Below are 14,710 nucleotides of genomic sequence, written 5' to 3'. Positions count from 1 at the left end.
ACACAGGATGAGATGGTTAAATCAGCTATGATTAAATGGGCACAGGACATTGGACATGACATTATGTTTGCAGACTGGGAACAGTTATGGACCACCGGTATAAAGTTTACGGCATGTAATGCCTTAAGAGAGAATATTATGAAAATGATTTATAGGTGGTACATGACCCCAGTCAAGCTTGCAAAAATTTACCATTTGCCCAATAACAAATGCTGGAAATGTAATGAAACTGAAGGTACCTTTTATCACCTTTGGTGGACATGCCCAAAGATTAAGGCTTTCTGGGAAAGGATCTATAATGAAATGAAAAAGGTGCTTAAATGCACTTTTGCGAAGAAACCAGAGGCCTTTCTCTTGGGCATGCTAGGCCAATTGGTGTCAAAGAAAGATAGGATGTTTTTTATGTATGCGACAACAGCAGCAAGAGTACTTTTAGCAAAGTACTGGAAGACACAAGAACTACCCACACTGGAAGAATGGCAGACGAAGGTGATTGATTACATGGGACTGGCTGAGATGACCGGCAGAATCCGAGACCAAGGGAAAGAGACGGTGGAAGAAGACTGGAAGAAATTTAAAGTTTACCTTAAGAACTGCTGTAAAATTAATGAGTGCTAAAATGTTTTGAGTAATGCAAAATAGAATTGCAGCGATAAACAATTGGACATGGGAAAAAGGATTTAAAGGAAGTGCTATAAGTAAATAAAATTAGAGGTTGCTGGAAAAATTTAAAACAAGGATGCAGAAAAAGGAGGTATGGGGAAGTCATTGAAAGAAGGTTTAAGGAAAAGAAGGTTAAGAAATTATACATGTTTATATGTGTGTTTGTTTTTGTATTGTCTTGTATTGTTATTTAATATGTGTTGGAAAATTAATAAAAATTTATTTAAAAAAAAAAAACTGTTGTCGAGTTCAAGCCTTAGAATGCACGCACCCCGCAACTGCACCCCAATTTGAAACACACAACCAAGCCATATATCTCACCGGTTTTCAGCTTCTCCCGATTCCAGCACGTACAAAGCCTTTGACATGATAGAATTAAAAGTCTGCTGGTTCACCAAGATCTCCGCTTGCAATGTCTGTAAACACAGAAGGAAATGTTTTAATTATGCTTCATGCAAAGGGAAAGATTAAAACCACGGCACAAGTATAGCCCTTTGCAGAGCACTGATCTGCCTGGGCACTTTATTTGCAAGAGTTCTGCTCTTGCTCTTTGCAGATGTGAAATCTACACCCACAAAGTGCTGCTGAGAAGTGTTTTGAGAAGAAAGAAGGAAGGAAGAATGCCTTGCTCTCCTTCTTCCCGCAAAGGTAAGTGTGGCACGTTTACCTTGGGGGTGGGGCCATCTTTCAGCCAAAGGGCCAAATCGCAGGAGTGGGCAGGGCCAGAGGAAAAAAAGGGCAGAGCAATGCTTGTGGCCCTTACTTCTGTATATTTGAGCCAGACTGTATTTAACTAAATAATCCTTTTAAGGCAGGGATGAAACTTGGGCACAGGAGAACTAAATAATAAAAAATTATTATTATTATTTTTACTACTACTACCACTTTACTACAATTACTATTACCAGCATTACAAAATTCCAGCTATTTTCTACTCCAATACTTCAACCAATACTTTATCAAGCCCTGACCATGCCTTCACCTATGTCTTGAAGATGCAAGTTAGCAGAAGCACAGGCTGCAAAGATTTGCTAAGATGTACCATCCCAGATTAGGGACGCGGGTGGCGCTGTGGGTTAAACCACAGGGCCTAGGACTTGCTGATCAGAAGGTCGGCGGTTCGAATCCCCGCAACGGGGTGAGCTCCCGTTGCTCGGTCCCTGCTCCTGCCAACCTAGCAGTTTGAAAGCACATCAAAGTGCAAGTAGATAAATAGGTACCACTCCGGCGGGAAGGTAAACGGCGTTTCCGTGTGCTGCTCTGGTTCGCCAGAAGCGGCTTAGTCATGCTGGCCACATGACCCGGAAGCTGTACACCGGCTCCCTCGGCCAATAAAGCGAGATGAGTGCCGCAACCCCAGAGTCGGTCACTACTGGATCTAATGGTCAGGGGTCCCTTTACCCTTTACCATCCCAGATTACAAGTAAGGAATAGTATACTCTCTCATATAAAAAGCCTTCTGCATATAGGACACTTGCAAGTTAGGAACACAATTGCTTTTTTATTATTCAGTTGTAGTGGAACAATGGAGACAAGTTTTTCCTACTGTCCGGGGATGGGCAATTTGTAGTAATATCACAAATGTTATGGTCTGTTTTTCAGTATACCTAAAACCCTTTGCTTATTAGGAGCTACCCCACATTTTATTTTAAAAACTGCTTTGCGCAGGTAACTACCATAGTGTTATCTAATTTCTCAAAAGCAGGGGGTCCATGGCTTGGCTTTTGGAAAATAGGGGGTCATCACTGATTAGCAAATCGGGAACCACTTGCCCTAGAGCGACCTCAGGAAGTCTAATTGGCTAGAGAATGAAACTGTACCATGGCAAAATATAACTCAAGACCCACAGCCAATGTTTTGCTTGGTGTGGCAATCAGATCCAGCTTTCTGCTCTGGATTGGGGCCAAGACAGTGAGGAACATTACCTCATACTCCCTCTGCTGTTTCCGCAGCCCCTCTAGGCTGCCCGCCATATCTTCCCTCAAGACCTCTTTCATTTTCTCTTGGAACAGCACCCACTTTTGGCATCTCTGAATGAACTTTTCATCAGACTGAATGCCCTGCAGTTCACTGCAATGAAAAACAAAATTCGAAATCAGTTCTGCAGCCGCGCCTTCTGCCAGTTACGCTTTTAGTCATGCATGATTGTGGCCCAGCTGGCAAGGGTGGCTTGTGCCCATTGGGACTGATGGGGCAGAACACAGGGAGCCCCACAGTAGGTGGGGCCTGATCCAATGACTGGCAGAGCTTGGCACGAATCAGCAGTGTGATGCAGCAGCAAAAAAGGCTAATGCTATTCTCGGCTGCATCAACAGAAGTCTAGCGTCCTGATTGAGGGAAGTCATAGTCCTGCATTGTTCGGTATTGGTCAGACCACACCTGGAATACCGTGTCAAATTCTGGGTACCACAATTTAGGAAGGGTGTTGACAAGCCGGTGAGCAGAGGAGGGTGACCAAGATGATCAAGGGTCTCAAAACCAAGCCTGATGAGGGAGTTGGGTATTTTTAGCCTGGGAAAGAGGAGTGTAAGGGGAGATATGATGGCCATCATCAATTACCTAAAGGGCTTGGACCCAAACAAATGGATTTTAAGTTACAAGGAAGGAGTTTCTGACTAAACACCAGGAAGAACTTTTTTTACCAGCATTTCTCCAGAGCCATAGCTTTCTTCTGGGTCCATTGCCAGTTCAGATCCTGCAGTCTTTTTGCAGTGAAGTCACTGAGCGGAAACCTAAAGCTGAATTCATTCAGACTCTCCATCTCAGGTGATAAAGCTGTGAGGACCAACATCTGGCTCTGAGAAAAAGGACAAGACAGATGAGGCTGCTGGTTTGCAAAAGCCTATCATGCTTCCTGGTGGGAGACAGGATCAGCAATTCTTTTGGGCACAATGTGCAAAATACCAGGTGCCAGGAAAGCCAAAGGAACAAGAGCCACCAATTGCTATACAAGGAAGGACACCAGCTAGGGAAGACCAGAACGGCCTCAAACGAATTTTTTAAACAGCCCACTTTGCTCTTGAAGAACTGATTATGCTCCCCTATATTTTCCTCCCCTGCTTCCCAGAAGGGACAAGTGAGTTGCAGTTCCAAACATCTGGTGGGTACCAGGCTGGGAAAAGATGGCCTATGAGCTTTTATGGCTTACCATGAGTAGATCTGAGTCTTCAGTGCCTTGGTTCAGATTTTCCAATACTTCTGTGAACCCTTTAACATGATTCTCCAGGTTTTCTAAGCAAGTCTCAAAACGCTTCAGCTGTAAAAGGTCAAACTGAGGAGAGAAATTAATATGCTGATGTTTGCAGAGGTTTAATTTTCATTTCAATTAGCCAGTCACCTTATTTATTATTTTGAACTTTTCTTTCTTTCTTTTATATGGTGCTCTATGTTGAACATTGTAAACTGCCCTGATACGGGGGGGGGGGGGGGGAGGGAATCTGTACCAGGATGCTACCTTTAATAGCCCAGCGAAACTGTCACAAAATAGCGTGCTTGCTTCTGAGTTATCTAGAACTCTCAACTGGGCTAGAAGATGATTAAAGGGGAGGGGAAAGAAAATCTTGCAAGAGTCAAGGCAGAATTTGGGAGAAGAAGAAGAAGAAGAGTTTGGATTTGATATCCCGCCTTTCACTCCCTTTAAGGAGTCTCAAAGCAGCTAACATTCTCCTTTCCCTTCCTCCCCCACAACAAACACTCTGTGAGGTGAGTGGGGCTGAGAGACTTCAGAGAAGTGTGACTGGCCCAAGGTCACCCAGCAGCTGCATGTGGAGGAGCGGAGACGCGAACCCGGTTCCCCAGATTACGTGACTACCGCTCTTAACCACTACACCACACTGGAGGAGGCAGCTGACATGCAAATGAGGCGCCATGGAGTTGCAGCAAGGCCTTATGGGGAAAAGAAGCTTAACCATGGCTGCTTCGCCATCTCTGGAAACAGAAAAATGAGCATTTGCTCACTTCCATCTACTGAGAAGCAGGATAAGTGGAATACAGGAAGAAATGAGGAAACAGACTGTTCTTAGGTGGAAATAAATTTTGCACCTGATCAGCTGGTGGGTCGTGGGGTTCTAGTAAAAAACAGCACAGATCCTGCAAGCCTGCCAATTCATGGTGCAGGCGTATAAATTTGTATGGCCAATGGCATTTCCCAACAAATACATTTGGAAAAAAACCACAGCATTATTCCTCTCCCCCCACCCCGAACCTGTTGACATGTAGGAGTTAACAGCAAAGCGACCCGCTAAGAAGTACCTCAAACTCATTTTCTTTCATCTGTAGCATCTTCTCCAAATAGGAGATCCTTTGAAGTGGCTGAAGTTTTTCTGGAAGAAGTGGTTCTGTGGGCTCAGCCAGCTGAGCTATTTTATTTGCCAGCTCGGAAACGGGAAGAAAACTTTCTTTGATGTTCTGAAGGTCCAGTTTCAGCATCTGGAAAGAAAGGGAGATGCATCAAGAGAAAGAAACGAAGGCTCCTGGGTTACGGTGTTGGTTCCACTCTCAGATTGATGTGTCCGCCCTCAGACCCAGATGTTTCCCTGTCCCTGGGCACAGTAGGCCAGAATGGAAATCACTTTTGTGATTTGGAGTTCTCCAAATTTTGCAATCAAGTTCTCGTCTCTAAATGTGCATATCAAAATGTGCATACAAACGACAGGATGAAATTCATTCGGAAATGTCTATTTTGTAATAAAATAGGCTCAATATTGGAAATCAGAAGAAGTACCAACATTGAAAAATTGGCAAAATAATTTTTTTGAAATGATTGAATTAGCAAAAATGATGGCAACAATTAGAATGCAATCTAATCAAAATCTTAAACAGGAATGGAAATGTGTAGAAGAATACCTGACCAAAAGATGCTCCAACAAGAATTTATTGATATGTATAGACTGATTTCACAAAGATAAACTAAAATAAGCTAAGCTAAACTAAGCAGATAGATAAGATTGAATGCTTAATTATTAAGATACAAAATTACAATCTCAATAATAAAGTTGCAAAATAATAACAAGGAAGTCACGCACGGGTGGAGGGAAGACACAGGGCCAGAAATAAGAAATGGATAAATGTTGGTACATAATGAAATGTGAAAATGTGAATTGATGAATATAATGTATATGTATCAATACGTAAAGATTTCATATATGTAAGGTAAAGGGACCCCTGACCATTAGGTCCAGTTGTGACCGACTCTGGGGTTGCGGCGCTCATCTCGCTTTACTGGCCGAGGGAGCCGGCGTACAGCTTCCGGGTCATGTGGCCAGCATGACTAAGCTGCTTCTGGCGAACCAGAGCAGCGCACGGAAATGCCATTTACCTTCCCGCCGGAGCGGTACCTATTTATCTACTTGCACTTTGACGTGCTTTCAAACTGCTAGGTTGGCAGGAACAGGGCCTGAGCTCACCCTGTCGCAGGGATTCGAACCGCCGACCTTCTGATCAGCAAGTCCTAGGCTCTGTGGTTTAACCCACAGCGCCACCCGCATCCCATTTCATATATGTATTGCAACATTAATAATAAATAAATTAAGTGCAAAAAAGAAAGGTGAAGAAGGCTCAGAGCTCAGGGAATAGTGGTGGGACAACAATGAGTGGGCAGAGAGAGGGGACTGGGAAGAGATGGTTTCAGAAGCTGAAGGGGTAAATAGGGCTAAGTGAGCTGAGAGAGTCCTTGGCAGAGAGAAGTCCAGAATCAGAGGCAGAAGTGGAAGCAAGAGAGTGGGAGAAGAGAGGCCAAGAGGCAGAGATTAGTCTGGTTGGTGAAGTGTCACGGGTGTCTCCCACCCCAACCTCCCAGAACCAGAAGAGGCGTGAAAAGGGTGGAGGAGAACTTGGCTGCATACAGGCACAGTCTCTGATTGCTTCTGGAAAGCCCCACAGAGGAGGGGACTTAGATGGCTGTGAGGAGCTGGGGCTTTCAGTCTTTCATGGAGTAAGACCCACAAGGAATGAGCTGCTGTGCTCATTAGGCCTGACTCTCTAACGAGTCTGTGGAGATCGTGTTTTTGCTAATAAAGAACTAAATCTAACTTTGATCAGAGTGGGTCAGGATGGGGCTGTTCTCTTATAGAACTGCAAGGAGGAGAGAAAAAGGGAGGGGGAAACCTGGCTGGACGCTGGAAGTGGAGAACTGTGACAAGCAGCCTTAAAGGTAGTGGAGGGTCAGTCAGGCTGTGTACCTGAGATTTCATGGGCTGCAATCCCTGTGCACAGATGATTAACATTACAAATAGAATTAAGATATGCATTGCGCTCCTTGGTAGTTCCTTTATCCGGGCGGGTGGGTGGAGATTTGGGAACATCTCTTCTGAAGTGTATAATTTAATACAATTTCCACTTAACACCAGTTACCTAAAAAATCGTGCTTTCTGGATGGGAATGGCAGCTGTGCTGTTAATGGGCATAAAGTAAGTCTAAAATGCTAATTTACTGCCATTAAGGACAAATTTCGCCAATGTGACTAATGCATGCCTGGCATCCAAAGCCCTTTTCTCTTTGTGGTGATGCTCTTTAAGGCCAAATGAGCCCGTTGCTTCAAAAACGATCCATTTAAATTTCTTCCCATTAGACTTTGCATACAATTTATTAAGGGCACAAACACATTTCTATCCGCTCACGGGGGGGGGGGACGCAAGAATAACTTTAACACAAGTCCTCAATCTCACCTAAAACTGTTAGCACGGGGAAAGGGTTAGGCTTAAAAGCACATCAAGTGCCCAATTGGATTCCTAGCAGTCATTCACAACTGACAAGGGGTGTAACATACCTCCCTGTCCATTAGGGTTCTTTCTCTGGTATTATTCTTCACAAAAGGAAGAAGAATAGTTTGGCTCTCCTCCACTGATATCGGGAAAGGGCTATTAGCACCGGGTGGATTTAATAGCTGCTTCATTTATGACAAAATTATCCTGGGTTTTCTTTGTCAGCAAGAGATACAAAACTGCATCGTAAAAAGCTACTTCCATTTTTAAAAGAAAGCCGAAATCCTTCCATCTCTGAGCTACTGGAGAGTTCTGCTGAGGCCTTCTGTTCAAGAAGGCAATGAAACACTTTCCCTGAGGCTTGCGGTGCCGACCAGTTCACTTAAGGCAAAGAAGGGTCCCGATCAGACAAAATTGCTGACACCTTTGGCCTGAGCCCAAGAAGCTTACCTTGGGGCAGGGGAAGAAAGCATCAAAGCATCTAGGCTGCATCAACAGAAGTACAGTACCCAGATCAAGTATAGTATAGTAGCCCCACTCCAGTCTGCCTTGGTGACCCATACTGTGTCCAGTTCTGGGCACCACAATTTAAGAAGGATGTTGAGGTTCTATGGCCATCTGTCACGGACGCTTTATTTGAGATTCCTGCATTGCAGGGGGTTGGGTTAGATGACCCCCCCCCCAGGGTCAATTCAAAATCTACAATTCTACGATTCTATAATGCAGCCTGGCAAAGACACTCAGGGAGGGTGCAAGACAGGGCTGGTGAGGGCTGTGGCCTGGGGAGAGTTCCAAGGGCCACATGCAAAGGCTGGAAGGCCATTTGGCACCCATCCCTGATTGCCTCCACCCCCTGAGATCTATCATCATCTTCTTCTTTGGCAATCACTTGTAGTCGAGTAAGATTGTCTTCCATGAACAAGGTTTTAACAGTGAATCCGTAAGTGACTGTGGAGCCCAATCCTGGATCCACACGTCACTCCATAGTGGGGACATTGGTTTCTGGGCAGGAGTTGATCACGGTGAGGGTTTGCCAAGCATGCCTTCCTCTTAGTACGTTTCTCCCTTTCGTCTTGAGTCCGAGCGTCTTCAAAGTCCATAACACCTTTGGTAAAGGCTGTTCTCCAATTGGAGCGCTCACAGGCCAGTGTTTCCCAGTTGTTGGTGTTTATACTACATTTTTAAATATTTGCCTAGAGAGAGTCTTTAAGCCTCTTTTGTTGACCACCAGCATTACACTTTCCATTTTTAAGTTCGGAATAGAGTAGTTGTTTGGAAGATGAAAATCAGGCATCTGGACAACATGATCAGTCCAACAAAGTTGATGTTGAAGAATCATTGCTTCAACACTGGTGATCTTTGCTTCTTCCAGTACACTGGCATTAGTTCACCTATCTTCCCAAGTGATATGTAAAATTTTTCGGAGACACAGTTGATGGAATCTTTCGAGGAGTTGGAGATGTTGTTTATAAGTAGTCCATGTTTCACAAGCATACAGTAAGGCTGGCAGTACAATAGCTTTGTAAACAAGCATTTTGGTTTCTCTGCAAATGTCCCGGTCCTCAAACACTCTGCACTCGCAGATAGAGCACTCCTTTCTTATTCTCTGCCCACTTTCTAGGCAACCACACCATGGAAATCCCATTAACCTACCTTCACATCCTCGACCTTCTGCTTAAGGAAGTCCATCGTATGACTTGCAGCCACATCTGCCAAAAGGGAACCGTATTGCTCTTCATACTTGTCCACCTTGGCCATGACTTCAGCATGTAAACCAACGTAAGATTCCCAAAGGTGTAAAGATGCTTGTGCTTTGTGTAGGTGATCTTCAATTTCTTTGTTCATCAGTGTCCATCTATAAAAAAATTAAATTAAATGCAGCATTATAGTAAACAATTCAATTACCTCTTGCTTTCCTTAAGAGCACATCTACCTGCCTTCTTATGGTTTGTTCATACTAGGGAAGAGCACTGAGTGACTTGCTCAGCATCAGACTGGGAAAACGTCACGCGCCACGGTTGATGGGCATGTGTTCTGAAGTGTGGAGGGGACTTCTTTTCTTTCTTTAGGCGGATAAATGCATGGAGCTAAAATGCGCCACATCACTAGGCTGCTGATCACAATATTTTGCATGCACAGCATGTCTGCCAGAAGCCTCAAAGGAAGTTAAAGGTAAAGGGACCCCTGACCATTAGGTCCAGTTGTGGCTGACTCTGGGGTTGCAGCACTCATCTCGCTTTAATGGCTGAGGGAGCCGGCGTTTGTCTGCCATGTGGCCAGCATGACAAAGCCGCTTCTGGCGAACCAGAGCAGCACACGGAAACACCGTTTACCTTCCTGCCGGAGCAGTACCTATTTATCTACTTGCACTTTGATGTGCTTTCAAACTGCTAGGTTGGCAGGAGCAGGGACTGAGCAATGGGAGCTCACCCCATTGCGGGGATTTGAACCGCTGACCTTCCAATTGGCAAGTCCTAGGCTCTGTGGTTTAACCCACAGCGCCAGCCGCGTCCCGACCAAAGGAAGTTAGTTGGCTCCTAATGCCAACCTTAGACAAGATGCCAAACTCATCTGATGGGACTTCCAAAGATTAGCTTCCCCGGTGATGGGAGCACCAAACTTGAAAATGAAACAGGAAGCACACAGGAAATCACGAAGGGGAAAACTGTGGCCTTCCAGGTGTTGCAAGAATGCAACTCCCATAATTACCTGGCCATTGGCTATGCTAGCTGGGGGGTGATAGGTGTTAGGGTTCAGCAATATCTGGAGGGCCACAGATTCCCAATCTATACATTAAGCCATCAAGATGGCTTGGAGAATAAACTGCCTAGCTCTGGCTTTTAGAGACTGAATCTCGCTTAAGTTCTGATCAAGGTCAAACCATTTTTATTTGCCAGGGCATATGATGTTGTGATGCTGGTTAGTCTGCTTTAGTTGCCATTGAACAGTCTATTTCTAAAATCAAGGCTTTGTCTTACTGCTTAATTATATTCATGTTTTGGTGTGATTAATTGTATATCACCAGGGTATATGAGTGTAGGCCTGAACACAACATGGCAACTGTGCTTCTACTGCGCATCTGGACACGCCTACTAAATGGCCTGGTTCACACATAACAGTAAGCCAAACTATGGCTAAGCATGAATGTGCGAGCATTTGGGTACTCATGGTAAAAACTATTGCTGCTTCAGTTCCCCTGCTGTTGCACTAACTAGAGCTAAGCCATAGCACACACAGTTGCTATGTCTGTGCATTTCACCAAAGGATAGAGATGGGGGCGAGCAAGACTGGATTTTATATTCCTACAGGCAGGATATTAACGATGGCAGGTTCCTTTTTCCAAGCACCCCGAAACCTGGGCAGCAGCTAAAAGTGTCCAGTCTGAATGTTCTCTCCTCCTCCCACATCCCATCCTGAGACAGGCAGCAGATGAAGACTCCATGGATTCATCATCCTTTAGCTTTTCCCTCCAACATCCCTCCCTCCCACTGCTGCTTTGTTTGCTATGTAGCCTGATGAAGATCTCTGCAGAATACAAAAGGTTGTACACTACTTTGTGGCCCGTTGACTAGCCTAATAAAAGCCCTGTCCAATATGCATTTTGGAATGTTGACCGATGGGTTGGCGCCTCCCCACATCACTGGGTTATTTCGGCTAGTGGCGATCAGCTTAAGCCAGTGGTTCTCAAACTTGAGTTCCCTGTTGTTGGACTACAACTCCCATCATCCCTGACCACCTGTCCTACTAGCTAGGGATGATGGGAGTTGTAGTCCAACAATAGGCGGGGACCCAAGTCTGAGAAACACTGGCTTAAGGGTATCCACCAGCGAGCTGGTTACTCACAGAACAACCACTCTGATTCTGGAGAGCAAGGATGACATCGGTAGAACTGTCCTCCTCACCTCAAAGTTAAATATTATGCAGCAAAGCGGGTTCTCCTTCATGGAGAGCACGTGTTGTGGTGTTGGCAACCATGACATCCCCTGTTGCTGGGTGGGTTAGTATGGATGGCTATGAATTTGATAGGGCACCTCCAATTTTTGCTGGGGAGAATTTAATGTTGCAAAATTGTTTGATTGATGGGGGTGCTATTTATTCCCTGTGCGCAGCGTTGAGCTTCCTCTTTTCGCTGCGCACATTGGATTACCCGCCCACCCTCCCTATATTTAGGGTTTGTTCGTGCTGACCTTGCTATGCCTGTCATGGGGTCGTCTGCTTTGGAGCAGGGGCCTGGTAGGAATTTTTGCCTTTTGGCTGATTGGCTGGTGCCATTTGGTTTTTTGCCTACTGCATAGCAAATCATCACAACTTGTAAGGTTGCAGTTTTGTTGTTGTTGTTTAGTCGTGTCCGACTCTTCGTGACCCCATGGACCAGAGCACGCCAGGCACTCCTGTCTTCCACTGCCTCCACAGTTTGGTCAAACTCATGCTGGTAGCTTCGAGAACACTGTCCAACCATCTCGTCCTCTGTCGTCCCCTTCTCCTTGTGCCCTCCATCTTTCTCAACATCAGGGTCTTTTCCAGGGAGTCTTCTCTTATCATGAGGTGGCCAAAGTATTGGAGTCTCAGCTTCAGGATCTGTCCTTCCAGTTAGCACTCAGGGCTGATTTCCTTAAGGTTGCGGTTAGGCATTGGTTAATTTTGGTTGGTGGAGGGGATGTGGTTAGCTGTGCCTGCCCCTGCAACGCTGCTGCTGCAAGGGTATTCCATTAAAGGAATCCAGGGGCTCGCCATGCTCTTGTCCGAACCCCTGGCAAGGGGCTAGGGCCACGCAAGAGCCCCTGGGAGCATTTGGAGAGAGGTAAGAGCCTGGCGCCCAGCTCTATCCTCTCCCCAAAAATGTTTACCCTTACTGACTTCCGCAGGCTTGCGGTTGTCAGTTCTGTTCCTACCTCTAAGTGGGAACAGATAGTCGCTAACCAATGCCTAAGCAACCACTCACATGTAGTGTAATTCAATAAAGTTGTGTGAACCGTGTCTTTATTTGGGCGTGTCCTTGACACCCAATTGCCACTGCATATGAAAGCAATGACTTGCTGGGGCCAGACAACAGAATGGTTAACAAATAAAATAAAGAAATCTTATTGTACCTTGTGCGTGCCTCTCTGCATTTCTGTTCAATAATCTCAGAAAACGAGGGATCACACAGCTTCTTCAGGTTACAAGCAGCAGCTTGGAGTTTAGCCCAGATTTCTTCATTGCTCTCTGCTTTATCTTGAAGAGACTGTGGGAAAGAAATGCCACATGGCTGGTTGTGAGTGCAAAGGCATTCGAGGAGGCGGCTGTTGATATGCTAACCTGCATCTCTCTTCCCCAAGGGACCACATTTTAAAATTCTAAGCTGCCACAAATACGCTGCCAGCTTTCCATAAGTAAGTTCTGCTGCTGATGTTGTTGTTCTGGTGAGATCTCACTCACTTGCTTCTCCCAAGCTTGGAGAAGGGAGAAGAGTCTACCAGACCTTGCACCAACTCCAGAAAGACTTGGAATGTAGTGAGAAAGACTTCCCCTGCCCTCCTCCAGGCTTAAGAGTGGGGGAATCTAACCCACTTTGCACTTAAAGGGGGGGGGAGAAGATCCAAGACCCAGCACGAAAAGACATTGCGCTCCAGCCCCTTCAGCCACTCCCTAGCAAGACCTCTGTGAGGGCTGCATATTATCATCCCAGTTTTGACCAGGCACATGTATGTGTGTTTTGTTGTGCATACCATTAGTGCAGCTTTCCCCATTATCAACAGTGGACCAGAGTGTTAATTTGCTTCTATTGTAAGGGACATGTAAGGCTTCTTTTAACTTGTTTTGGGGAGGACCAAAATCATCTGTCTGGAACGGGTCAACTCACTGAATTCCTCATTGAAAGACACAGCATTCTGTATGTGCAGCATTTCAGATGATCTAACCCACCTTGACTTCAAACACACCATGGTGAAATGTGAATGAGGTGAACAGGTGAACTGGACAAAGCATGGTTTGTGAGTTTCCTGCAAACTCATTTGGAAATGAGGTACTGATCCTGGTGTCTAATCCAGTTTTGCAGGGCCCATGCAAACCATAGTTTGCCCATTTCGTCTGAGACAGTAAACTATTATTTGCCCTAGACAGGAAGCGGGGAAGAAGGCAGGATAAGGCTAAGTGTGTGGGTTTAGGAGTCCATCAAGGCTCAATCACATACCAGTAAACCATGGCTTGGTGTTGCATCTGAAGAAGTCCTTTGTCTTTTTAGGAGGAGCATTTACGACCCAAGAAATGTGAAACATACCTGGAGATTTTCCACCTGGGTTTTTAGTGTCTCGAATGTAACCACGGGAGGCTTGCTAACCTCCAGGCAATACAAAATTCTTGCAAGCATCAGTCTGACTTCATCCCAAGCTTGGTCATAAATCAGCCACTGCTCTAAAGCAGACTCTGTTGAGGTCTTCAGCAGTGCAATCTGCAAACACCGGGTCCATGATTAGACACGCGGATGCCATTTCTGCTTCACAAAGTACACTTTTGAGATTACGTATCAGGACACTTGGAAAATGTCTAAGGGGCACCCCACTGTTAAACACTAAGAGACACCCACTGTTCAGTGTTTTATTTTAGTGCTTCCTTTCTAACACACGCTGGACAAAAAACACTCTAAGTATTTAACAAATTAATATATAACTGATTTCAGAGGGAACAGCACATGGTTCCAACCAGATGTTGAAGGAAGGAAAAACATATCAGTGTATGGCATTAAAGTTTTAGAATTATTTTCATTATCATCCTAATTTGAGGCCAAAGCTCTAGCAGAGCTCATTCCAGGACACCTGGTTAGAGGATGATTTGCAGGAATAAATACACCGGGTTTTACACTTGCTGCTGACACCCCAGCAGGAAAACTCACGGATTCAGCAGCGCCTGAAGGGTTTTAAATTGCAAAAGGAACAGACAGCTCAGCTGTGAGCTCTCATTCCATGGCAGCTTAAAATCGCTAAGAAAAATATTTTCTATTGCCATTTTAGAAATTTGGCACAGCCCTGCTTGCCAGCACCAAACAGGATTCATGGAACCATGACAGTTAGTAGAACTGGTAAATGGCTAGGCAAACGAGTGGACTCGAGTTCAAGTCTGATCGCTGCCAAAAGACCACTAGGGAGGGTCCATAGCTCAGTCCTTGGGCAAGACAGCCCCTTGCCCCCCTCCCCATGGGAATCTATTTTCTCACTACTATTTTCTGATCCTAGCATGGCAGGAGTCAACTGAGCAATCTTCAGGAAGTCACCAAATCTTAGACATAGTAAGGTAAAGGGACCCCTGACCATTAGGTCCAGTCGTGACCGACTCTGGGGTTGTGACGCTCATCTCGCTTTACTGGCTGA

The 14,710-nt window shown here is 45.3% G+C and overlaps 1 protein-coding gene across 1 annotated transcript in view; it reads right to left on the bottom strand.

The window, feature by feature from the left end:
- Positions 1 to 14,710, bottom strand: part of SYNE2 (spectrin repeat containing nuclear envelope protein 2) — a 235,192-nt gene that overhangs the window by 47,520 nt on the left and 172,962 nt on the right. The window contains exons 83-90 of the mRNA XM_053407665.1: positions 13,624 to 13,794; positions 12,455 to 12,588; positions 9,018 to 9,219; positions 4,915 to 5,091; positions 3,812 to 3,934; positions 3,306 to 3,460; positions 2,589 to 2,733; positions 985 to 1,079 (exon numbers count right to left, since the gene is read on the bottom strand). Coding sequence (XP_053263640.1) covers positions 985 to 1,079; positions 2,589 to 2,733; positions 3,306 to 3,460; positions 3,812 to 3,934; positions 4,915 to 5,091; positions 9,018 to 9,219; positions 12,455 to 12,588; positions 13,624 to 13,794 — 1,202 coding nt within the window. The remainder of the gene's footprint in view (positions 1 to 984; positions 1,080 to 2,588; positions 2,734 to 3,305; positions 3,461 to 3,811; positions 3,935 to 4,914; positions 5,092 to 9,017; positions 9,220 to 12,454; positions 12,589 to 13,623; positions 13,795 to 14,710) is intronic.

Source organism: Podarcis raffonei, chromosome 1, assembly GCF_027172205.1.
Source record: "Podarcis raffonei isolate rPodRaf1 chromosome 1, rPodRaf1.pri, whole genome shotgun sequence".
Classification (NCBI taxonomy): domain Eukaryota; kingdom Metazoa; phylum Chordata; class Lepidosauria; order Squamata; family Lacertidae; genus Podarcis; species Podarcis raffonei.
This window is presented reverse-complemented; position numbering and strand designations above follow the sequence as displayed.